The following is a 25,830-nucleotide window of genomic DNA, read 5'->3' as shown; positions in this document are numbered from 1 at the left end:
CAGATGGAAATGCACTTTGCAATAAATTATTTTATATCTCTTGGTGCTGCCTCTCTCGGGGGAATTTAATATAGTGGCACTCAAATTGCTATATGCATGCAGAGGCATCAGACTGGCTTTTACATGTGGTATCCCTGACAGTTCTCCGAAAGGATGCTGTTACCAGGAGCCCCTTGAGCGGTGGTAACTAATTATCACAGGTGTAGCATGGCTCCTGTGTTTGACTCTCAACATGCCGTTGTAACTTCTCGTAAAGGTTCAGAAGAGTTTATATGGCAAAGCAGTGATGAATTCCTCCTCTGGCAAATACTAGAGAATAACCGTAGGCCTAAAAATCCTCTTCTATGATTACAACTGAGCTGCGCTCTCTGTCCAGGGAGCCATAGACTCTTCTTCCCTATCTTTCTGCGAGACTGAAGTTACTCAAAATAAAGCAGATGATAATATTTTGTTATTCTACCAGTCAGCCACAAATTGCTCCCTTACAAGTGTGTGTGCGTGCGTGCTTGTGGCTGTACTTTGCTAAATGACCGGTTTAACGATGAAACGCAGCTGGCATGGCCAACCTCCAACGTAGGCTTTTTCCACTGCAGAATATTTCTTCCCTTCCACCTACATCCAGCTGCGTTCCTCTTAGGAATACCACTGGAGGCGTGCTTCTTTGGCCACACTGTCGACACACCTCGCACCGGGTGCAAATTTTTGCACCCGTTCTGTGGCTTTTTTATATCTCTTTTGTTCAAACTGTTTGTAAAGGTGTCCTCAGAGAATTTCCAACACAGGCTTGTAAGGTTCCCCTCTCATTGGTACAAGGAATGCATGCTGCAGCATATTTAAGATCACGAGGAGGCTGGGAGAGAAGCCGATTAGTAAGCCTGACAAATTAATTCCAGTATGTGCGGCCTTTTGAACATGTGTTTCTGGTGCATACCTGGTTTGCACGCTGGTACTGTGGATATGAACAGCCTAGTTAAAGGCAAAGGCAAGTAAAAGTTTGTCCCAATATGCTTACGTCTTATTTCTTTGGGATGAGTTTGAATGAAGCTAAATACAATTCAGCCAGTTAATTTTCTTGGCCTAATTAGCACGTTTGATAATACAGTGAGAATGTTTTTATTTCACATAGTGCTTTCACTTCAAAAGTGCGGTGCAGTTGCGGCCAGATGCTAAGATTTTGACGTATTCTGCAGGACCCGCCATGTAGCTGCTGCCATTTAGAATAAATCTCGTTCCACGTGCTGGCTGCTTCTGTAGCTTCAAATTTTTTTGTTGTAATTTTAAAACGACCACCTCCACTCTACCTTTGCCTTCTGATCAAAGGCAGTAGAGCGAAAGAAGAAGCTGCGCAGATGTAGCAGTGCTGCCTTTGGAAATACTACCCGAGGAACCCCTAAAGAGTTCCTTGCAAAGCAGCTTAAGCTTTAACCTGCTCTCTTCTCCCATTTCTAAGTGCTTTAGCTAGACTTGGCAAGGCACAAAGCACCACTTGAATGGGAGCAGCTATAGGGTGAGAAGGACTGAGAACCTGTCTACAGACAAGAAACCTGCAATAAACTTACACAAAAACAGAGTTTTCTCCAACTGGAAATAGTAGATGGTATTAAGAGTTGGTACCAACTGATATTTTGGTCAGATCCAGAATTAGGATCTGACTTCTAGTATTGTCTAGCAAAATCAGTGCAGTTGGAGGGTATGTATGTTTCATCCCCAAACAAATATTTTCATGCTTTTCAAGTGTCTGTCATAGCCTCATCACTCTTTCCCTGTAGCTTTTTGTTGTCTGAATGGGTATATGGTTACATGTGTCTGTTAAAAATAAAGGGGATCAGTTCTTACATGGTATATTTATATTTCTTCTTTACAGATTTTGAGTACCTAGTGCTTCAGTTTCCAAAACTTACTTCTTTCTGTATCCCAAAGACCTGTTGTTTGGCTTCTGGGATGATAAAAAGGGTGGGAGAGACTTAACAGGAAATCTCTGCCCAGTTGAAGCTCTTGGTGATAGATCCCCTGAGTACGATTCTATAGTCTAGCCATATTTTTGCTGTATAGGTCGAATGTTCATGGTTACACCATTGCTTTCTGATGCCTTTTGCTGCGCAGAAGTGCAGATATTTTTCTTGCGGAAGTTCACAGTTTGTATTACAAAGTCTTATGAAATGTGACTTGAAGTTTGTTTTATTTTTGAATACATGTGATGATTTTAAGAATTTTTTTCCTTTTCTCCTTCCACTGGATGATTTAAAACCCACAAAAAATAAAGCAGACCAATGAAAAGAATTGAATGCTAACTTCAATTGAAAAGAAACAGCAACACTACTCTTGTGAGACAGTTTTCAACAGTGTTCAGCTTACTGATTCTGCTCAACCTTTCCTTTCCTGCCTGCTCCCTGACCCTCTGTGACACTGAAATATCCACTTCTAGGACAACCTTCTTCCTAACCAAAAGGCTAAAAGTTCTTCCCTCTCTTCTTCTCCCATTTTAAAATATCATCCTTGCATCAGCCAGATCTACCGTTTAGAGGGATCAAAAGCTCTTTTCCTCCTGCCTTATTCCCATCCATATCCATATCCAGGGCCCTGAGTGCGCTGCTCTCCAGTGAGAGGTAAAACTTAAATCCCTAAATCCGATACGTGGCATAGTAACACCATCTCTGCACCACCAAACCCCTGGGGTTTTTAAGTCTCTAGTATCCTCACGAAGGTAGCTCTCCTTGTTTGCTGAAGCAAGTGATCATTTGGGCGATGGATCTAACTGCTGAAAAGCAACATTGCTCTGACTCGCATTGTGGAAGCCTAGGAGCCAGGCTAAGGTATTCCACTCACATAAATACCACAGGCTATATAACTAATCCTTCCTTTGGTGAGACTTCAAAGGAAAAGATACCAAATTAACGTGATACAGGAAAGCAAGTGCAATGGAAGGCATAGTAAGGAAACCTGTTGGTATGGTTCAAGTTTGGATGCTAGTACAGATTCAGAAGTCGAACTATCCTGCTGGCTTAGGCTAGTCATTCAATTTCTCCGTGCCTTAGTTTCACAGTAGTAGAAGTGGCAATAAAGGAGCTGTCAGGCTATAATTAGTTGATCATACGGTACTTTGAGGTCTTCGGTCTGAGGGAGTAACATTACGTATTACATGCTGATGAACCTTGTTTGTGACCAAAGTTGGAGACGGGGCTAAAGCTAACAGTCTAAGCTTCAGAAGATCTTGATTAAAGTTTTCCCCATATTTTAGCATCACGTCATATGGTAGATCAGAATCCCAAATCCAAACATTGAAGTTCTCGTTCAGATTCGGACTTTGCCCATTTGGTCTGTTTCTGACCACAACTAAGTACATTCCCAGACTGTCCAGTTATTAAAATATAAAATACATATAAAAGTTTCAGTTAAACAAATGATGCAGTTACTAATGCTAATCTCATAATCCAAGAGTGTGAATAAATTAGGATGTGATTACTTAAGGAGAATAGGCATAGAAGAGCACTTCTGGAGTACTTGTTATTGTCCAAAATATCACTGAAATTCTGATGACTAAGTACAGTCTGCTTATCTCTATTTGAAACAGTGCTGTACAGATTCATTATTTCTAAAGGTCTTCTTTCCATTTCTATATAGATATTCTCCCTTCACATTTTGAAGGTTTGAAGAAGAGGATTGTTTTTCGAGTCACACTAAGTAAACATTAAATGCATGCAGGCTTAAAACTAAAGCATGCATGTTATGTAGCAGCAATAAAAAGTGCTCGGCTTGCACGACTTATGATGCTCAAGCGTTGCCTTGTTAAAATGCCAAAAAAACTTTTTCTTTGCATTTTTTTGAAAAGTAAATCTCTTCCTTTGACCTTGCAATACTTAAATTTTCAGTTTTTGGACAAATGATATTTATTTTACTGAATACTTTTATATTACAGATAAGGTGGATGAAATAGTACCAGTTTCCAAGCCATCAAGAATTGCAGACAATGCAACTGTGGACTCAAGAGTGGCAACTATTAAACAGCGGCCTTCTAGTAGATGTTTTCCCTCAGCAACAGATATGAATGTGAGTGGTAGCTATGAAGTACTGCTTTCACTGTGGAAACTGATTGGAGGGGGTCTTTTGGCAGCGTGCAGGGCGTACAACAGAAACGAATTTACAAACGTTGCTTTATATACTCGTTTTATTATCGTGTAACCTTAAGGCATGGTCTACTCTGTACTTCTAATAATAGTTTTTTAACAGAAGAGTCTACATACGCCTATAAAACTTTTCTCATTATATCCTTATATTTATTCTGAGACCGTCACATCGACAACATTGCTACCTCAGTGTTATTCAAACAGATGTGAACTTGTTCTGCCTGTAATCTGAGCTGGTGAGCCGCCAGTAAGTTCTGAACTTGAAAGTGTCAGTACAACACTAAACCCAAGCTAAAAAACTTTGCTGAAAGTCGAGGTATGCTATTGCAGTTTCAGCAGCAGAGTTAGTGCAGCCATACAATATCCGCTAATGTGAAGGTTTCTCCTACTGCAGGGTTTTTATTATTCCTAATGGCATATATAATATCTTAATTAAATAATACATGATGATATGTAAGGGAAGAATTGACATTAATACTATAGCACATATTAAAAATTTAACCTCCAGAACTCTGAAATCGGATTACTCAGTTGCAGAATTTGCTCTTACGGAACTTCGCCTATGAAAAAATAATTGTTTTTATTGCATTTTAGATGTATTTTTCCATTACCCACCCCTCCAAAAGAGCATCAGTCCTGATACAACAAGCACTTTACTGTTCTCAGCAGCTTGGGATGGAAGGAAATTAAGGCTATTCGAAGAGGCAGAAAACAAATAGTTTTGTGCTGACCTACAAGGAGGGACAGTTGAGCGCATTGGGATTCAGGTGGCGTTCCTCAGTTCCTAGCTGAGATGCTGACTGCCAGTGTAACCTTGCGCAAGACACCTTGAATCTGTGCAAGAGCAGGTCTGTTCTTCAGAAGTGAAGAGGGCATACAGCTTGGTGCAGAGTGAACATTAATGCCTACGCAGCGTGTGGCTACGTTTTTGGAAGCGAATGAAACAAAATGCGATTGCTCATGCTTCGTTTTTCTTACAGCACATCAAATGTGCTGGAAACTTAACATATTGCCTTGTAAATAATTTCAACTAACTCCGCTTACAGCTGTTGTCGTTTTAATAACATGTAAATAAAGCTCAGCCTTCCCTTTCTCTTCACCTCCCCCCCAAAATAATACCAAAGCTGTTGTTTTCCATAAGAATTCTAAGTAAAAGGGATAGTGGATTAGCAGATATGACAGAAGAGTTATTTACATGTGAGAGAAAGACTTGCATGCTTTAATGCTTGTGGGGTTTTTTTGTTTGCTTTTTTGTAGTCCATGTATGAGAGACAGGGTATTGCTGTGATGACGCCCACTGTACCAGGGAGTCCTCAAGGTCCTTTTCTGGGTATACCTCGGGGTACAATGAGAAGACAAAAATCTATAGGTAAAATGCTTCTCATGTATAGTTTGCTTGTGCATTAATCACATACTTTCAGTAACTTTGCTTCTTTCCTAAAGCATATTTCTCCAACACCTCTACCTCAGTGAATGACTGTTTAATTTTATACAAAGTTCATGAGAAAAGAAGTTTGTGTGTAAGATGATATAATTTCCACATTCTGCTTTGATGGCAGTAGGCAAGTATTATGGAATTATAATTTAATCCATTTCTTTAGAATGTTCCCTCTAACAAGGAAAGGTAGTGAGAAGGAAAAAAAAAAAAAAAGATCAGTACAAGCCCTTTGCGATGCATTACCTAGGGCAAAATGCTCTTCCTTTTTTCTTTGATATTGAGGCGAAAGCATTGTAACGCTGTGTCATTTACAAAGGAATCCCTGTTGATCAAATGGAATAAAATTCACCTCTCTTTCATTCCAAATGATGACAATAGATGATTTTACAAACAGAGAAAAAAAGAGCGGACCAAATTTGGGCTCGCTTTGTTCTCGGTAGTAATCTTAGTAGTGTTAATTATCAATTTAGAAACGCATTATGCTGATGTAAAATTAGCATCTAAATTATCCCAATATTATCCAGTTTATTTATGTTAAAAGCCATATTTGTAATAATATAATGTCATCTTTTGAAATGAAACGTTATGATTTTTTTTCCCCAATAGAATCTTCGCAGTCCCTTTGCTAAGTTTCAAATGCATCTTAAAAATTCATTAGGTTTCTAAGTTGCATTATTATATGCATTTATAGAGTGCTAGAGCAAGGCATAAGCTGCTCTTCTGCACAGAATGTCTTCCCTGTTCAATAATTTTCAAAGAAAATGTGCTTCTCTACAGCTACCTTGATGATACATAAAACCAAAACATTTGCCTACACATCAATGATCAGTTTAATTAAAATTCTGTAGCATCCTTTTTTAATTCTGGCATCTGGGTCTCTGGAAGTTCAACAAGAAAGAATGCTTATGGTAGGAATCAACCAAAAGACCTCTTTCGTAATTTTGCATATGCCTCATGTCACGTGAAACGCACCCCGTCATTGTAGGTTGGCCTCAGAAATAATACAATATGAGGGATCCCAGTGGAAGACAGTGTTTTAAATATACTTTCTGATTTTTAGGCATAACAGAGGAAGAACGGCAGTTTTTGGCTCCTCCTATGCTGAAGTTTACCAGAAGTCTTTCAATGCCTGACACCTCTGAAGATATCCCGCCACCACCACAGTCCTTACCTCCTTCACCACCACCACCTTCTCCCTCTCTGTACAACTCTCCCAAATCCCCAACATCCAGGAGCTACGGAACTATTAAACCTCCGTTTAATCAGAATTCAGGTTCAAAAATTTCTTTGGTTAGGCCCGAGAATGTGGGAACAATGATAAGGGACAAAGGGATCTATTACAGACGAGAACTGGACCGATACTCTCTGGACTCGGAAGACCTGTATAGTCGGAGTGCCGCCTCTCAGGCAAATTTCAGGAACAAGAGGGGTCAGATGCCAGAAAACCCATATTCTGAGGTTGGGAAGATTGCGAGCAAAGCGGTTTACGTGCCGGCCAAACCAGCAAGGCGGAAGGGGATGCTGGTGAAACAGTCCAATGTTGAAGACAGTCCAGAAAAGACCTGCTCTATTCCAATCCCGACAATTATTGTGAAAGAGCCATCCACCAGCAGCAGTGGGAAAAGCAGCCAAGGGAGCAGCATGGAGATCGATCCTCAGTCTTCAGAGCAACCCGGGCAACTCCGACCCGACGACAGCTTAGGCGTCAGCAGTCCGTTTGCAGCAGCCATTGCTGGAGCAGTGAGGGACAGGGAAAAGAGGCTGGAAGCCAGGCGTAATTCTCCAGCCTTCCTTTCCACAGACCTAGGAGATGAAGATGTTGGACTAACACCGCCAACACCACGTATGAGGCAATCTAAATTTACCGATGAAGCAATGTTTAGTAGCGAAGATGGTTTCAGACAGCTTATGTCACCATCTCCGATTCCCGCACCTAGAGAGCCAGAAAATCTTTTTAATAGCAGTGAACCCACAAATCAAAGTGACTCAAGGACATTAAACGCTTCGTCCAAAACGAAAGGTACTGAAAACAGTACAGTGGCAGCTAAGTCCACGAATGCATCCAGCTCGGATAATTACGTTCACCCGGTCACAGGAAAGCTATTAGATCCAAACTCACCACTAGCCCTCGCTCTCTCTGCCAGGGACAGAGCCATGAAAGAACAAACACAGCAGATTCCGGGCAAAGGAGATGCTGTTAAAGCTGACCTTAATAAACCACTTTACATAGATACAAAGCTGAGACCGAACATCGAAACGACTTTTCCTGTTACTGCTACTGTCAGTAGGCAAAATACTCGAGGCCCATTGAGACGGCAGGAGACTGAGAACAAGTATGAAACAGATGCGGGGAAAGAAAAGAAAGCTGAGGAGAAGAAAAACATGTTGATAAACATTGTGGATACTTCGCAGCAGAAGTCAGCTGGCTTGTTAATGGTTCATACCGTGGACACAGCAAAGTCGGATGATACACCCGAAGACGAAGAGGAAAAGGGAGCTGAAATGGAACCGACCCCCGAAAACTCACCGCCAGAGAGGCCAGAGGAGAGCGAGGAAGCAGAGAGTGAGCTGAACGTGCCTGCTGTGCCTGAGCCACCGGCATCTCCCTGCAAAACGATCGTAGCAGCGAGCTCTGTCGACGACCCTGTCATCTTGCCGTTCCGCATCCCTCCGCCACCCTTAGCATCAGTTGATATCGATGAAGAGTTTATTTTTACTGAGCCACTACCACCCCCCTTAGAGTTCGCCAACAGCTTTGATATCCCCGATGACCGCGCAGCTCCCGGTTCGGCTCTAACAGACTTGATTAAGCAAAGAAAAAATGGCACGCCTTCACCCGCGCCATTTGCCCCCAGCCAGCCAACAAATTCCTTAGACAGTAAAAAGCAAGTGGGTCTTTCAAACTGTTTGCCTGCCTCCTTTCTGCCACCCCCTGACAGCTTTGATAACGTCACTGACTCTGGGATTGAGGAGGTAGACAGTCGAAGTAGTAGTGACCATCACTTAGAGACAACCAGCACTATCTCAACGGTGTCCAGCATCTCTACCTTGTCCTCGGAAGGGGGTGAGAACGTGGATACTTGTACAGTCTATGCAGATGGGCAAACATTTCTGGTGGACAAACCCCCAGTACCTCCTAAGCCAAAAATGAAGCCCATAATCAACAAAAGCAATGCACTTTACAAGGACGCGCTAATTGAAGAAACTGTAGACAGCTTTGTTATTCCTCCTCCCGCTCCGCCCCCACCTCCGATCAGTGCACAGCCCAATATGGCTAAAGTTGTTCCCCAAAGGACATCTAAACTATGGGGTGACGTGACGGAGGTGAAAAGCCCAATTCTCTCAGGCCCAAAGGCTAACGTTATTAGTGAATTGAACTCAATACTCCAGCAAATGAACAGAGAGAAATCCTCAAAGCCAGGGGAAGGATTGGAGTCACCTACTGGAACAAAAACTGCAAGTCTCAGTACAAGGTAAATGTAATTAACCAAATAATTTTCTAATAAAGGCTTGATTTTTTTCCATCCCTTCACTAACTTCCCCCGCAAACCACATAGATTAAAAAAGAACGTACTCTCTATTGAATATGGTTGCTTAATGAATAGTCTATGACAAACAATTTTACAGAGGAGAAGAATTTCCTACATTGTCAACATTTGTGTAGTCTACACCATAGGACAGGAGCTTTCTCAGTCTTCTCCAACTTGAAAGACAGTTTCCACAAACCTTTCCGTTGTTTTGATGTGAGTTACTAAGATTTATTTTTAAGTAGTATTTTTCTCTTTAAAAAAACTTTCTTTTAAAATGTGGTGATAATTTAATTTTTCTTCAGTCCCATAACTTATTTTGGCTTCAAACAAGTAAAAAAAGTGGTTCTGCCTGGGCTTACTTCACATTCACTGGGTGATGTCATTTGATTCATGCTGATACCTCTCGTGATCCACTTTATCATGAAGCGTAAAGCCGTCTTAGAAAATCACTCATTGAAATCACTTTGCACTATTCGTGTTATTACTAAAAGTTAATTTAGCATCTCTACCACTTAGTATTATGGGTTTTAAGTTCTTTCTTTCTATTGCACATGCTTGTTAGTGAATAGTCTTTGACGTTTACAGGTTCAGGGAGGAGGCTTATTTCTCCCGACAGCAGCATCCCTGGTAGTGCAGTGCAATACATTTGCATATAAGTGGTTTCTGAAAGGTACTTACGTGATAAGTAACTTACAGTAGTCAGACACCATTGGGAATTGTCACATTTGTGTAGAGTATGGATATAATATCATTAAATCCATGATTATGAAAAAGAAAAGGTAATTTTTTTAGTTTTACTGAGAGCCTGAGGTATTTCTTTTTGTGGTGTGGAATGGTTTGGCCTTACATACAGCAGTTAAATGTACCTTTTACTGAAGTATTGCATATTGTTTGGCCCACACTGCTCCATAGAAATGCATATTTTGCAGAAATGCAGTGCTGATGTCGTTTTTAAAAAAAGATACCATCTAAGTAAATTTTATTAGAATTATTCTGCTGGATAATAAACAACTCAGCCTTTGAAAAGCTACTTTTCTTTGCATGCCTGAAGGTAATTTGGTTTTAGGGGAAGGGTGGCTCTGTTAATTGCAAATGACTGCTCATTCAGAAAACAGCGTGATCAAAAGCCTCAGAGTCAGATAGTTATATTATTTCCCACAAGATAGAAGTCATCAAACCGGTGACAGGGAGGTATGGAGGTTATACAATTTTTAGAATGAAGAGATGGAAGAAAAACACTGAAATTCTGGAATTCCTGTCAGTGGCACCTGACTAAATGTAGTAGAAATTGAGTTGTCTGTACAGGAAAAGCCTTAATACATGAAAAAAAAATACAATGAAAACTGTACAAGACAAACAATATATACTGGCGGCCTGATGAAGACAGTCTTTAAACAAAGTTAGCACAGCAGCAGAACACGATACATTTGAGAATACCTCAGGCAAGCATAAAATCAATACTTGTGCAGTAAGCTTGAATTTACGTAAGTCTTGTCTTGCAGATGACTCTGACAGTTTCATATTATTTTTCTTATGTCTTCAAGAATACTATTTTTATAGACCTTGATTGTCTTCTTGTTAAGCCATATGAACATGTTGCCTCTAGCTTCATATGTATAATGTTATTTATCATCTTTTATATATAAACTGATAGTTATTTCCAGGTTACAGCAGAGATCTTTAGTGTCCCTATTTTATTAGAAAATAACTGAGGCTGGCAACTACAATGTATTGTAAATATGTCAAAGTATTATCATTACTGAGAGGAAAATGAAAAGTAGAAGCAAATAGAGATACATCTTTTTTGTGAAAGGACATTTAAACAGGTATAAAGGCTGGAAAAAAAATTTGAAAATCTACTGTATCACTTCAGTGGAGAAAAGCAAACTATCACACAGGCAAGAGTAGTCCCATATATGTTACATTTTAGACAAAGATCTGACTTGGACAGTGTTAGAAAGTTACGTTGCTTTTCTGTCCTTTAGCTTTTTTAATTCTTATAACTCAGCTTCGGCAAATTACATAGTCTTCATTATGGAATACAGAGACTCAATTTGGAAACAAACCCACACAAAGCATTATTTCAATGTGGCTGAAATCCTACTTCTTTCCCGAAAAGTAAACCCAAACAGGCATCTTTGCAAACTAGAGGGAGGATCTTGGGATATAACAATACCAGAAGACCTATGAGGTAATAAATAAGAAAAGTTGTCAGTGGCATAGAGCAGCAAAACTCTTGGCTGCCGTTTGACTGTGGAAGAAAATGACACCTCCACAGAATTCCCAGTGGGAACGGAAGGTAAGAGGGCTGTATTTTGTTTCCTTCTGTTTTCAAAACTGAAGGGATTCCATTATTTTTTAATTGAGGTGAATTGAAGATAGTAAAATGATCGGAACAGGTTACTCAGGATTTCTTTTTGAAGCTAAGTAATAAATCAGAGACATCAGAAGAGAGCCAACTCTCTACAGATATTAAAAGTATGTTTTAAAAGGTGCTGCAGGCAATTCCTTTTCCTCCTAACGAAAGTGAGGCAGAGAGATGTAAATGGAGAATTTCACCTGTAGATTCCAAAGTCCTACTTGTAAACCAGCGGTGGTTTGTTCCGTGGGTCCGCCGGGCTGCGCCCGTGCCCGGTTCCCGACTGTCCCTGGAGCAAGGCTGGCACCTTCCCCCTCCCTGAGCTTAACCAGCTTCACGTTCCGGGGGCGGATGAGAGAGGATTGATTTCCGAGCTTGATAAAGAGTGTGAAAGAGGGAGCAAAAGGCTAATAGCAAAATTTAGCACAGTGGAGAAAATGCTCCAATTTCTCTTTGTTGTGCTGTGTATGTTTATGCCCTGAACTGTCTGCATTACATTTTAGTTCTGTTCTCAAAGGTGCCTGCATAAAAGCGATGGATGCACGGTAAATGCTTCCCAAAGGCATTCTTTTTACTGCTTTTACTCCTGCCTTATCTTCTTAAAAGTTAAATAAATTACAGCCTTTCTAGCCCAATTGCACGACTGACACAATTTGTTACAAAGCTGTCAAATATTATGACCAAGGAATACCATCTTGCCAAAATTCCAAGTATTAAAGCCTAATATTTAAATTTTAAAGCTAAAATTCTTAAGATTTTCTTGATTTTTTTTTCTAATAGTGTAAAAGCCTAGGACAACCAGTTGTAGGGCTCGTAGCCCTTTTCTGTGAGGTAGCATTAGAACGGGAGCAAGGAATTTTAGCTCATAGAAAGCAGGAATTCTGCTAAATTAAAGAACAAGTCGTTAGCTCTGCTAAAGGAAAAGTGATAAAAAATGAGTACGCCTGTTCATATCCTTCAGCCAAAGAGAAGTATTGGGAAGTGTTATAAATAGGAACATTGTTCACAGGCTCGCTTGGGTTATGTTCACAGCACTAGCAGCCTGATGAAATTAAAAATACATATTTGCTCATTGGAACATACATGAAGTTATAGCCCAGACAGCAATCCTAAATATCACTAGGAGTTACTTTTGCACAGCCCATAGACATACAATTGTAGTTCACTCACGGCAATTGCTCCGTTACGGTAGCATAGAGGTGAATTAAATTGTAGCTAGTTGGGTAATGGCTTGCTACAGAAATCCATAAAAATATCTTCTTTCTATGTTTTTGATAAATGAGGATTAGGAAGAGATTGTTCTACAGCATTGAGCAGCATTTCTCTCTCAATTATTACATTAAAAAACGACCCTAGACTAGCTTTTTTTCTCTGCACATTGGTTTAGCAATAATTTTACACGGTGTATTTATAGTTTTCCGTGGTTCTTATGGAGACACCGATTTTCAAGATTTTTAAATAGAGCATGGAAACGTTTGGCTGGAAATCATCTGCTTCTCAGCGGCAGTGACCAGCCGTGGGATAGGAAGAAGGAGACTGGTAGGGGAAGGAAAAGAGGAAGAAGCGAAAGGGTGTGCTCGCTTACTTTGTACTAATAAAAGCGTAATTAAAGGGTTTGATTAGAAGGTTCTGGAACAGAGCTCCAGATCCCACTCCTAATTTTGGCCATCAATTACTTTAAGAAATTTTGGAGATCGGTCCTAGCGATGGAGATTTTTATCTGGTGTATCCGCGTAGTCAGGCCACAGCATCCGACCGTCACTTCCTCCATTTTTGCCCATCCTTCCTTAACGAAAAGGTTGAGGGTGTTTAGATACGGGGCTCCATTTGGCCCAGATACCCAGAACTAAAACGCCGACGATGAGCTCTGGTCACGATTCCCATTTCCGAATTTGGATATGCACAGGTACAGAGATGGGAGAACCCAGCCCGGGGGAGCCCCGCGGCTTGGCGGGTGACGCTGTGCTGCCAGCGCGCGGGGCGAGGGGGACGCGACGTGTAACGGTAGTATCGACCGTGATGCTATAAATATAGCGGTGCTATAAATTCGCTTGAGAGGCTACTGAGTTTTATATGGAGCTGATAAAAGCAATGGGGAGAAGCCTAACGGAGGGGGTTTTATCCGGTTAAGGGAGGAGTGCTCGCTCTGTCTGTGAACCCAGCAGTCGCTTAGCAACATAACGATCAAGTGCAAACCTGCGAGATCGACTGAATAATATCAGTGTGATTAACGTAGAATAGACCCAGTGGCTGCGAAGGAATAAAAACACAGCCCCCCGTGAAAACAGCATCCTTCCACCAGGACTCCAGGGTACCGATAAGGAAAAATGAAGAGCGCCTGCTGCTGCTCTCTACCATCACCATACCAAAATGATCAATAGCTTTGCTGTAGGGAGAAAACAATTTCTATTTCAAACGGCGCTTACGTTTCTCCGGCTGTGTTTGCACAATGTCCCCATGGCCTCTGGGGCAGGTTGGGCGTCACTCCTGGTAGTGAGAAATGCTCATTATAAATGTGGGAGTTATGAAGGATGCTTAACCATGCAGGATCGAGTCCTCTAGGAAAAATAACCTGTACTGTGTTGGCATAACAAGTTTTGAAAGTGAAACTGCCTATGGCCAGGGGTTTTGTCCAGCTCTGAATTTTTTTTTTAATGACTATCTGGAAAAGTTCCTATTTTTTCGCAAACAGGTAAGGCAGAACTGAACTTAATAGCAAGTCCTGCATAGGGACTGAGCCTACATTTGGTTTATTGTAAAGGATGTCTGGATTTTGCAGATGATGAAATACGTATCTTGTGGGATAATTTCAGTTTACTGTTCAGTTTACTGCTGTCCCATTAGATTCATTTCATTTCGTTAACCGTTTGTCAGCCAATTTCACAGGATTGCTTGCTTTGTCAGTAATTTTTGCAGTGTTTCAGTCATTCCATTTTGTCATTTTTATTTGCTGTCATGACTGCTGTTGTCAGAAGAGGGTCATGCTGAAGTGCCATGAAGTAAGTGACGACCATAAAGCATAGAGTATTCTATGTTGTACATTCTGCTTCTTTTTAATGCTCACTCATTGTTATTGCATTTTAGTGATTTTGTGCTGACTTTGTTACAAAGCGCGATGTGGATTAGATCATCCTAATCCAGAAATGGTAGCCATTCTAAAACCAGAAGTAGGGCGTCACCTCAAGCTGAAATACAAGCCACTTTCATCAGAGAAGTATTCAGCAAATGTTTTGATAACATGAGCACGTAAGACTAGATTCCTGAACTTATGTCTGAGCACCTAAATAAGGGGCATGATTTTGCAAATGTGCCCAAATTCTGCTGGATTTTTTGGAGGTGGAGGGGTGGGGAGGGATGATTACTGCCGTTTTACGTACCTGTGTGAGGTTAAAAGTAAAGACAAACTATCCCTCGAAATAACCAAGATCTACTTCGGTCATCACTGTCGAGTCTTTCGTCCTTGGAAGCTGTGGGATTTCCCCCTTTCTCCTTCCAGCTTCCCTTGACCTTTTTCCCCGCAGCTCTCCAAGGAGAGCGGGCCGAGGCCGTCTCCTGGTCCTCTGCCCCTCGGCAGCACCATTCCCTCACCGCCTGTTTCCAGACATTTGTACCATTTGCATGGAAGCTGTTGCTCTTGCACAGACTCCCGCAGACCTTAATGATTATTCTTCACTCCAGCTGAACAGTGTTACTTGCAACCACCATTTCTCAATTCTTCTCACTAAAATAACACTATTATAAGAAGATCTATATCCTGCCAGTCATCACGTCAGCCCTTGTTCTTAATCTTCCCCCAAAACAGACAATTATTGTCTTGCTTTCCTACCATACAATTCTCCTTTGACGGTCCAAAAAATAAAGTAAAAATATTATGAGACGAAGGCAGAGTTTTGGGTTTGTACGTTCTCAGAAATCTGTAAAAAGTTAATTTCTCTGTATAGGGACTCATTTCACTCACTGGTTCTCTTGGTTGTTAAGATTTTTTTTCACTGATACAATGGAAGAGCTTTGTCAGAAACAACAAGTCTTTTGGCAAGTTACGGGATAAAACAGTTCCCATGAGAGCATAATGTTTTTTTTGGGTTTTTTACATGGGAGGCTCCTAAGAGTTGTTGCAGCATGCCATCTTTCACTGATTTGCTTCTGATATTAACAGTAAATTTCAATCCTGCAAATCTAATTTAAAATTTGAAAGAATTTCTTGCCTATAAGCTGTGTTGATGGCTCTTATACTTGGAGGCTGCATCATTGTGACATAGGAATTATATATTGTGATTTTAACATGAGGCAACATAATGGGCATTACAATCAGTGCAGTCTTACAGCAGCAAATGTTTATAAATTACTACCATATGCTGATTCTAATAGAGCAAATTTTATTTAAGATAATTATCAGACTTTTCACCTTTTCAAAAATGAAATTTGGGTTTAGGCAGGTTTAATATGGATTTAATATGTTTAGTATAACAGATGATCAAATAAGGCATAAGAAATTGTTCTTATTAAAAATCTGGAAAACCCACAGTGCAACAAAACCATGCCTGCTCTCCAGCTGGAATGCGCTGGCTCCTTATTGACCAGGATACCAATCAACCGTAAAATGCAAGACAGCTGATGGTTTCGAGGCTGTGTCTGCATCACAGATTGGATTGGAGAACTCATAAATTATAATTTAGGATGCATAGGAGTTGCACAAATATGCGTGGTTTTTTCCTTGGATTACAATTACAGTACAGCAGTCTCTGTAACATGCTGGAGTTGATGTGGCAGGTGAAAGAAGGTGAAAAGAAAGGGAAAAAGTGAATCTTGGAATTAAAGCCTTCAAACTGAAAGCCTGGAAGTGCAACTGTGGGTTTCAGCAGAGTGGCATGACCTTCACGAGGGCTGTGTCCGTGCCGGGAAGGCTGCGGAGCTGATAGCAGAGCCGGCTGAAGCACAGCAGCTGGGAACCAAGCACAAACTCCGTCTTGCAGGTTCCTGAATAATTTTGGAGGCAGCAGTGACCTCCAGTTGCTGGGGTTAAAACTCACCCCGAAAAGGACTGCTGCTGCGGCAGGGGGAGCACATACTGACTCACAGTCTGTGTTCCCAAGCGTGTAGCAGAACTAACAACTTTCTCGAAGAAGGTGTGTTGCTGTAGGATTAAGTCTGTTAACGTTAACAAAGTGCTCTGAGCTTTCTGATAAAAGGGGTAATATTTATAACAACTTGAATACTGATGTGGGTATAAACTGAGCTGGTATTGAAACCTGATTAATCAGCTAAAATAAAGAAGTTTCTTATCGTGGTTCCAGAGATGCATGTTAATAGTCAGCAGTCCTGAACCTATGGCTTCAAAAAAGCAAGATGCCCACAGATCTTTTTAATATTGCTCGTAGCCATGCGAAGCCATTACTTTGATCCAGGCTGACAGAAAGCAAAGTACAACGTTGCCCGTATTGCTTTGCTCACCCAGTATTACTGCCCGTGGGTCTGAGAAAGTTAGGTAACACTAGTCTAAGGAATACTTAAAATAAAAGCACACAGTTTACTTTGGGCTTTTTTTCTTTTAGTGGCTTAATATACTTTCTTTAAAGGAACAGTGACAATGATTTCCTGAACAAGGATGGACAGGGAGTCTGTGAAAGGAACAACACAGAGAAGAAGCAGCAAAAGTGAGTTACAAAGCAGAAGGTGTACACTGAGCCTGGAGTTGTCAGTCAAGTAACAGAAATGATCTTTCAGCATCTAGCATAATAGAAGAGAGATTTTCATCATCCATTTGATATTGCCACAATGGGTGTGAATACAAAACCATAATTTCTAGTATTTGCAAGACAGGAAAGTTAACTAAAAGGGTAGCTGCAGGTAAAGACATAAGGGGACGTTTCCACATTTATACAAAACTCATCCTGCTTTTCTCACAATCACCAGGACGGCATTATCCCAACCTTTTTCAAAGCAGGATTTTTTTTGATTTAAAATTATATCATGCCTTATTAAAGTGTGTGAGACTCCTAACGCTAAGTTAAAGTAGGTAGAAATAACTTGCTCCCCTTGGTTAGTATAATTTAATAGTTTCTTGCCATCGACTTTTTATTTGGAAGAATGCTTAGCTCCAGTCCTGGAAGACAATGAGAGCCATTAAGCTCCAAAAAAATCACAGGAAACACTCAAAACCTTGCCAAGTGTTTCCTTTCTTTGTTAAATTACAAAGACATAAGTGCTAAAAGTATTGTTCCTACTGTGTTTTAAGTGAAGTGCCAATCTTTCAACTCTCAAAAAGATCCCCCTGTTCCCATTGAAATACATGGAACAATTTGTGGGAAATCAGTGGGATTGCTCATGTGAATAACATGTACGTTCTCCAAAAAGTTATTCTTGGTGCTTTTCTAATAACACGGTGTTGGAGCTTTATTTGAATGAGACTCGCTGTGATACGTGCGTGCTCTGAATCTCGGTGTAGCGGTGCTGTAGGTTACCCGATGTCTTAGGTTTGTTAATTATGCGCCAAAGCCCCAGACGTGATGCGGGGAGCATGTAGCTAACGGAGCTCACGACAGCCATCAGCAAACCAAGGAAACACTGAAGAAGGTCTCCAGTTCAGTACTGCCGGGACTGCAGTAAGGCTCACGAGAGAGAAAGGGATAATAGCCCGTAATTAATAGCCCGTTATCATCACCTTAGGTTAGCTGCCTGCACTTCTTCTTTGTGGTAATGGATGAGTACTTCACGGGGGGGGCGGGTTAGGTCAGATGATGAGGAAGTGCTGGTATCACCATCTTTTTATTTAAAATTTTAACCGCTCTTCTACCCGGGATGTGGGCGACCAAAGTCAAGTCACTCCCCTCCTGCGGGCATTGACAATTAGTTTGCGCCGGGAAGCAGACCCAGGGAGACAGCGTAACCCGACAAGCTACCTCCTCCTTCCCAGCAGCCGCAGGTCTCCGTGGGAAGAGCGAAGGTGTCATCCTTGCCCAGGGCAGAGGAGCACGAGAGGCTTCTCATTTATAAAGCAGATCTAGTGGTGAGGGCCATACCTCCGAGAGAACAGATGTGGGGTTTCACCCCTGCAGTGTGGATCACTTTTGATACTTCCTTTGGTGGCAATTAACACAAAATCTTTAAGCGGTGGCTTAGGAAGAGACCGCAGTTTCTTCCATAACAGCACTTTAAATATGGAGGCTCCAGAACCACACTCTTTCTTTGGCTCCCTAAGAGCTTTTCTGCACGGTGGTGAATCTGCATTATTGATGAAAGCATTTGTTTCTGACATCGTGCACCCAAGTCACCTTCAGTTCTGCCCAGGCGTGACAGATCAGGCCTGGGGGCAATCTGGGACTCAGATACAGAGGGCTTCAGGCAGGGTCTGGGTTAGAAATCGAGCTACGGCATCCTCCAGATTGTCCTCGGGAGTCCGTGGCATCGCTTCGAGGATAAATAAATCCTTCCTTTGGTCTGGAAGTGCTTGAAATTAGTTGTATGAGGGTTTTTACCTAGTTGGCATCGTGTTTTAAAAGTGAAAAACTCTGGATCTTAAGGCACCCAAGGGTTCAGTGGAAGATCCTGAAGTGTGCACGCTGACTGGCAGAGTTTTCTCATGAGAAGTAAGGGCTGTAGGGTTAAGCATTTTGTGATACGAGCAGACCTCAACCTGGATCTTCTGCTTCTAAATCTGTTCTATAGCCACTAGACAAAAGCAGACTCGTCTGCTCCTTCACGCACCCTGTCAGCCTTGGCATCAGAGCTGGCCTCTCGGCAAGTTTCATGCCTGCTTAGTTTGGAATCTGAAATTTCCTTTAGGCGAGAGATAGGTGCCAGTGACTTGATCGCAACTACATCACCTCTGGGCATGCACAGTAAGAAGAATTTTGTCTCCTTAGGTTTTGTACTGAAACTGCCAAAGTATAATTTCTGGCTAGAAGGAAATGGACACAGAAGTCCTTTTATGAACCTTCGAAGGAGTCTTTCATTTTTAAAGCATGAAAAGGCCACATGAACAGAAACAGAAATAAGACGAACCTGTGGAGCATGTTCTGTAAACAAATGGAAATACAAACATACCCTATAATACAAACATACTGTAAAATTCACTGAGTAGGTGCCCAAAGATCCAAAATCCAATGCTTCCGATACTTTCCATAACTACTGTTATTAGCTGTGTTATCTAACAGTGTGTAAAACTGAAACGAAGGCTCCCACCCCTCCGTACAACGAAGGGACGCTCAACTCCTGATTGCACTTCATGGGGAGCACAAAGAGCTCATGCCACTTAGTGTTTCTCATTTAACCGTGAGTTAATTTGGTGTAGCCTTAAAAAGGAAGAATGTGCTCTGGAAGGTGTTTTTCTGAACTGCTGATAAGCAAAGGTTTTGTTTTTAACTATGGCTTACCATTGATGATTGTTTTACGGGAAAGATTTAACGATACCTTCTTAGTACTTTTAACCTGGTATTGCTTACTAAAAAAAGAAAATGTTCAAGCATTCCGAAACTGTATTTACCGCGCGTTGATACGGCCAACCTTTCCGCTGGTGGCCGATGTATCTAACTTTCCATGTCTGTTTCCCATTTCAGGAGCACGGAAGTCATGAGTACTGTCTCAGGTACACGAAGTACAACAATCACTTTTACTGTCCGACCTGGAACCAGCCAGCCGATCACACTGCAGAGCAGGTCCCCAGACTATGACAGTAGGACCTCAGGAGCAAGACATGCTCCAAGCCCTGTGGTTTCACCAACAGAGATTAATAAAGACATCATGCCTGCTCCTCTGACTGCTTCTGCTTCAGCTTCATCTCCTTCTCCAACTTTGTCCGATGTATTTAGCCTACCCAGCCAGCCCCCTTCTGGGGACTTATTTGGCTTGACCACAGGGCGCAGCAGGTCTCCTTCTCCCTCAATATTACAACAGCCAATCTCAAATAAGCCTTTTACAACTAAGCCTGTCCACCTGTGGACTAAACCAGATGTGGCAGATTGGTTGGAAAGTCTAAACTTAGGTGAACATAAAGAAACATTTATGGACAATGAAATAGATGGCACTCATTTACCAAATCTACAAAAGGAAGATCTGATAGACCTTGGAGTGACTAGAGTTGGGCACAGAATGAACATAGAAAGAGCTTTGAAACAGCTGCTGGACAGATAAGAATAGCTATTTTTGCCTCACAAACTTCTGTTGATAACTAGAGATGGGCTGGTACTGAAATACCCCAAATGCCTTGTCTGTCTGCGAGTGCCAGCAAAATTGGGGGGGAGGGGGAAAACAGTTGAATTCCTGGTACTCAGGTAATGCAGACTGTATGCTACATGCCCAAACATAAATCTAATTATGTTACGTGAGTGGGGCCATTTTATTTCAAAGTCGTGGGGAGATACGAGAGAGAGAGAGAGAAAATTGTTAACTTCAAAACCACTATCTCTTGATAATGCCCTTCTGCTGGAACCGTTACATACCACTTTTCTTTCAATTTAAAATGGCAGGCATTTCATTTTTTTACTGAAAAGCACTACATTCTCTCCTTGACATTCAGTCTCCGAGCAGGCTTCCTTCCCCAACCCTTAGCTCCTTTTAAGAGGACAGATTGCTTCATTACCATTCAAACCCATTTTTATTAGTAGCAAAGGCACAGTATTAAAAGACAGGTGCAGAAGTTCATATTACTGGTTTTTATTAGTTTAGCTCTCTGATTTGTTGGCAGTGAAGCTGGTTGTTCTGCTGGAATTAGTTCAAAGGTAACCTTGCTCTGTTTTACCTGGTATTTCTTTATTTCTGCAGTTACACTTAGCACTCTTCCAAGGTGGCAGAACAAGTTCAATACATGCTCCATTGACTTGACCTGTAAGACGATGCAGACGTTGCATAAAAACTGAGGAGGAATGCACACTTAGAGGTACAACAAAATGAAGCTAGTTTGAACCTGAGACCCCCAGTTTTCAACCAGCTAAACTACTGCTAAGTCGCAATATGAACTCTACAAGCCAGTAAAAATTTGGGGTTATGTACAGACGCGTCTTTTGGACTTCACAGTCAGATACTCAAATACACTGAACCCTCAGAGGTGCTCTTTAATTCAGTGAGTGGTAAGTGCTTAGCTATTTTGAACATCAGGCCAAGAAAGAAGAAAAAGATAGATGAATGTTCCCATTGAAGTCAGTGGGAAGGTTGCCAGTATTTTAAGAGAGAGAGGGATTTCAGCCTGTTAGCAGAAATGGCAATGTTTCAGCTTGTTAAAAAGGCGAAAAAGGTAAAAAGGCAATGCCAAGACGGAAGGAGGTACGCAGTGTCTCGGAACGCGTGCGTTCCCAGGGCCGGGAGAATTGGGTAGGTATCCAGTTTCTCATTTTTATCGCTGTTAACAGGTCTTGGCTTCTGGACAAGGAGAGCAGACTGAGCACGTCAGGGGGAGCTGGACGCTGCCCGTCGGCCTCCAGCGATTTCTTTGCCCGGCTGTTAGTGGGGTCGCAGGAGAGGTGCGTGCACCCTACGAGAAACCAGGCGGCTGTGGCCGAGCGGGGACGGGGCGCTGGGCTACCGGAGCTCGAGGGCTTCCCGGGAGACTTCAGTCAGCGGGGGAGAAACACAGAGATTTGGTCAAGCTGACTTTTTTTTTTTTCTTTCTTTTTTTTTTTTTTTTTTTTAAAGTTAACAAGTCTCTCTCTGCATGTTTGAACTCCCCTTGTAATTAACACCTCTTAATATCTGTGAGTTTTGTAGGTCTTTATTAACATACTCTTCAAGATGTTCGAGGTGGGTAAATTGTGTGTGGATGGCTAGACTGCCTACCTACCATACTTTCAGGTTCTCTTACATTTTGCAAGGTACCTGAACTTTCTTTCCTTGATATGGTCCTTGACATGGTCCAGCCTATCTCTAATTTTTTTATTGTGATTATTTTTGCTCACAAACAAGTGTCTAATTAGGTCTGCAACAGCCCTAGTATGAGTACATAAAGTTTAGCATTTTAAATATCTTTCTTTACTGCAAGTTTAAATAGTTGTACAGATAGTTTATAAGCACAATATTTTAAGAAAATAAGTGGCTGGTCTACTGGGCAGCCTTTGTGCCACTTCAGTGCTAGAAAGTTAAAATACAAAAAAAAAAAAAAAAAAAACTTTTGTGGTTTACTACTATTTCTGTGGAATAATTATGAAGTCTTGACCTTTTTAAAAATCAACCTCATTTGGATGCATCTGAACCAGCAGAGCTGTGTTATATTTTCTATCTTTGCTAGAACTTCTACAAAGGAGGATGAATACTTCTTCAAAAGTGGTTATAGTTACCAACGCATTGGATACTCATAAAAAACAACTTATTTAGCCTCCTGCCCCCTTTACGGAACAACAAATCTTTTGACTTAACATCTGTTACTACGCTATATTTGTATTTGAAAGTTCCAAGTAACCTTGTAATAAAACTCAAATACTAAGGCATTTTACTTTCAAGAGTACTGAATTTTTCCGTAGGCGTTGTAGAAAATGGCAGTTTCATTCAGCTAGTCGATACAGGCAACTTGAGGCCATCAAATACTTTAAGAAGTGTAAAAATGGTAATTTAGCCATCATTGTCTTCCATTTGGTGATATGACAGAATTCAGTAAATAAACCACTAATGCCATGCTCTTTTTTTTGTTTCTTTGGGTACAGCTGATATTACCTCTATAACATGTGCCAGAACATACATTAGAAAACACGGTAGTAAAAGAAAACGTAGAAGTTGACTTTTAAGCTGCTTTTTAATCACAACCTTCCTGTTGAATTTCCGTTGAACAAGTGCTGACATACGCGGTAAATTCCAGTTGACGGTAATCCCTTTCTTACACAGGTGTGTTTCTTGCTCGTGTATCTTTTCAGGTACTGAAAGACTAGGTACAATACAATTAGTAGAAAAGAGGTTTAACACGTTAAAGAGCTAATGAAATAGTTTATTTTTTACATTGTGTCTTACAAAGTAAAGGTAAGGAGACCTGAGAGGACCTACTTTCACCAATAAAATACACCTCTGCCAAGATGAATTGGTCTCTAGCTCTGTGATGATTTTGCTACAGAAAGCAATAGTAACAGATACGACGTTGCCTCCGAGTATTTTCGTCAGTCTGGAAATGTTGGGGGGAGGAGAGAAGACCCATTTATTTCATGCTACTATGATAGTGAAAAACAAGTTGTTAGAGGTCTATGAAATACGTTATGATATTCTGGGTTTTAGGATCAACTTTTGTTTATATACTGTAATTTAAATAAATTGCATTTACATGCCTAGTTTCTGTAATATTTGTGTATACAATACCAAAATCTTACAAGATGTAAATTGTGTATAACTGCACAGACTCCTTTCCCTAGGTGTCTGAGAACATTTTAAGTTTAATTCATATATTATAAAATGACTAGATGTGACTGTTGATTTACAGAATTTACATATCACAAAAGTTAATTATTTGTGGTACTTAAGTTAATAAAAATAGTGATTTTTTTTCCTCAGTTCTTAAAAAGCATTACCCAGTTGATCTGGCGATGATTATGTGTATGAGCCACAAATATTGATAATTTTTCCATTACATTTTTTCTTTTCTTTTCTAGATATTAATATGTTTCTCGCTATAGTTTGTGTAACAACTTGTGTTCACGTTATCTATGTTGCTGTAATTTTTGTGCTTTAATTCCTCTTATTTCGACTGATTAAAAAATCAAGCTCCTGTAACTTGCACTTTTCCCCAATCCTTAATACTCTTGTATGGCAACCAAAATTACTGTAAGAAATAAATATAATATTGCACTAAGGTTGTGGTTCTGATTGCAAACAGAGAACACTGTCTGAATTTTTATTAAAAAAGTTGCCAAAAAACTTGCAATCTGATATTATTGAAAGCGCATAAAATGCTTTAACACAATGTAGATAGAATTAAGGCAAAATAATTGATTTATTGTTGGGAAAAACATTTCCTTTTTATTTCTTCTTTTTGGTTAAAGCATTCTTTATGCCGAACGTTAGTTCATTTACTGAATTTCAGATTCATGTTTGGAATTTGAAAAGTAAAAATTTTCAGCAAGAGGTAGAAAAATACATATCTATTTGCCTTAAGGGGGATTTCGAATAATCATTGAATGTTTTTTTCTTGGCTGAGCGTGTGTGTGGGGATGCATGCTCTGAACTTAGTACTACCGGTCGTATAAGGCACTCGATTCTGGCTCTGTTCTGCAATTTTAAAAGGCACCGAAAAGTTGGGGGGAGGAAGTGGGGGGGCTGAAGTTTTTGTAGGGCAGAACAGCTTTACAGAGGAGAAAAGGGAACAGTGCTCCTTATCAGACTTTGTGCATCTTGTGACTAAAATATGTACCAGCAGGGTATATTTGTACTGTGAATAAACAAGGCTTAAAATGGAAAAAATAAGGAAACTATTCACATCTTCTTTTGGCTTAATCTAAAAATTTGTTTTTCTATCTTTAAATGGTGATGCAATGAAGAATCTTTTTTATTTTTATTTTCTAAGATATTGGAATAAATGCCTAGAACTGTTGCCATTTGGTTTCATATGTTCCTTAACTATTATTCTCTTCTCAGATGCTGTTCTAGTTCATCATTTTTGTAGTTACCTATTATTTCCCTTATATTTTTCCAACAACGATTACTTGGCAGCTTTGTTATGTTAAAAAAAGATAGAAGAAAAAACAGCCTTTTTTTTTTTTATTTCAGGTTTTGTGGCAATCCAGTGATAAACATCTGTGTATCTAAATAAAGTCAGGTATTTACAGTGCAAAACAAAGAATGCTTTGCAATTGTCAATGCTTTGTTGGTCAAAGAAATGAGAAGATTTGATCATTGCTGTTGTAGCGTACATTGTATCAGTGTGTTGTGGTTTTTTTCGTTCTTGGTTTTCTGTGTTTTTCTGTATTTTTCTGCATTTCGTGGTCTTTCATTCCTTTTGTCCAAAACCATGAAAAAAACCCAGTAGCTGTGATGGGCCACCCAGAATAGCATGATTGTAACAATACTTCAGAACATGTGGTTTTAAAAAAGAAGTACGTGCCTTATAATTTTCAACCTGGATCAACTACACTGTATTTAACATAAAGAGCTTTATCTTCAAGGTATTCTAGTACCTGACAAAAAGAGCTTGCAGTGCTGGGTTTTGACGTGAGAAGTCCATGTCGCTGCATTAGGAAAAATGGTTAGCAAAACTGAAATAATTTACATCTTATTTCGAAACATTTTCGCCATTAGAGACTGATTTGAAGTCCTCTAGTCAAATCAAGTAAATGAAGGGGGAAAAAATGAAATGAGACTGTTATTTTGGGTTCAGTTTACTACCATAAATACTTGGTTGGTTATTTGTGTAGTTGACATGTACTGTATTTCACAGACAAGGTAACAATAATAAATAAACCAAGTGGACTTAATGCT

General features: G+C 40.4%; 1 protein-coding gene across 8 annotated transcripts in view; it reads left to right on the top strand.

The window, feature by feature from the left end:
• Positions 1-24,208, top strand: part of SHANK2 (SH3 and multiple ankyrin repeat domains 2) — a 365,112-nt gene extending 340,904 nt beyond the window's left edge. For 7 of the 8 annotated variants that reach the window (XM_030038580.2, XM_030038579.2, XM_030038578.2 and 4 more), the window contains 4 exons: positions 3,917-4,047; positions 5,382-5,493; positions 6,623-9,035; positions 20,007-24,208. In XM_030038580.2, the coding sequence (XP_029894440.1) occupies positions 3,917-4,047; positions 5,382-5,493; positions 6,623-9,035; positions 20,007-20,580 (3,230 nt within the window). In that variant the 3' untranslated portion in view covers positions 20,581-24,208. Of the gene's footprint in view, positions 1-3,621; positions 3,682-3,916; positions 4,048-5,381; positions 5,494-6,622; positions 9,036-20,006 lie in introns of all 8 variants that reach the window. The other variant, XM_030038575.2, reaches the window with a different exon arrangement.
• Positions 24,209-25,830: the final 1,622 nt, after the last annotated feature.

The sequence above is a fragment of the Aquila chrysaetos genome, chromosome 16 (assembly GCF_900496995.4).
Source record: "Aquila chrysaetos chrysaetos chromosome 16, bAquChr1.4, whole genome shotgun sequence".
Classification (NCBI taxonomy): Eukaryota; Metazoa; Chordata; class Aves; order Accipitriformes; family Accipitridae; genus Aquila; species Aquila chrysaetos.
The sequence above is the reverse complement of the archived record's forward strand: the minus strand, read 5'-3'. Positions and strand labels throughout refer to the sequence as shown.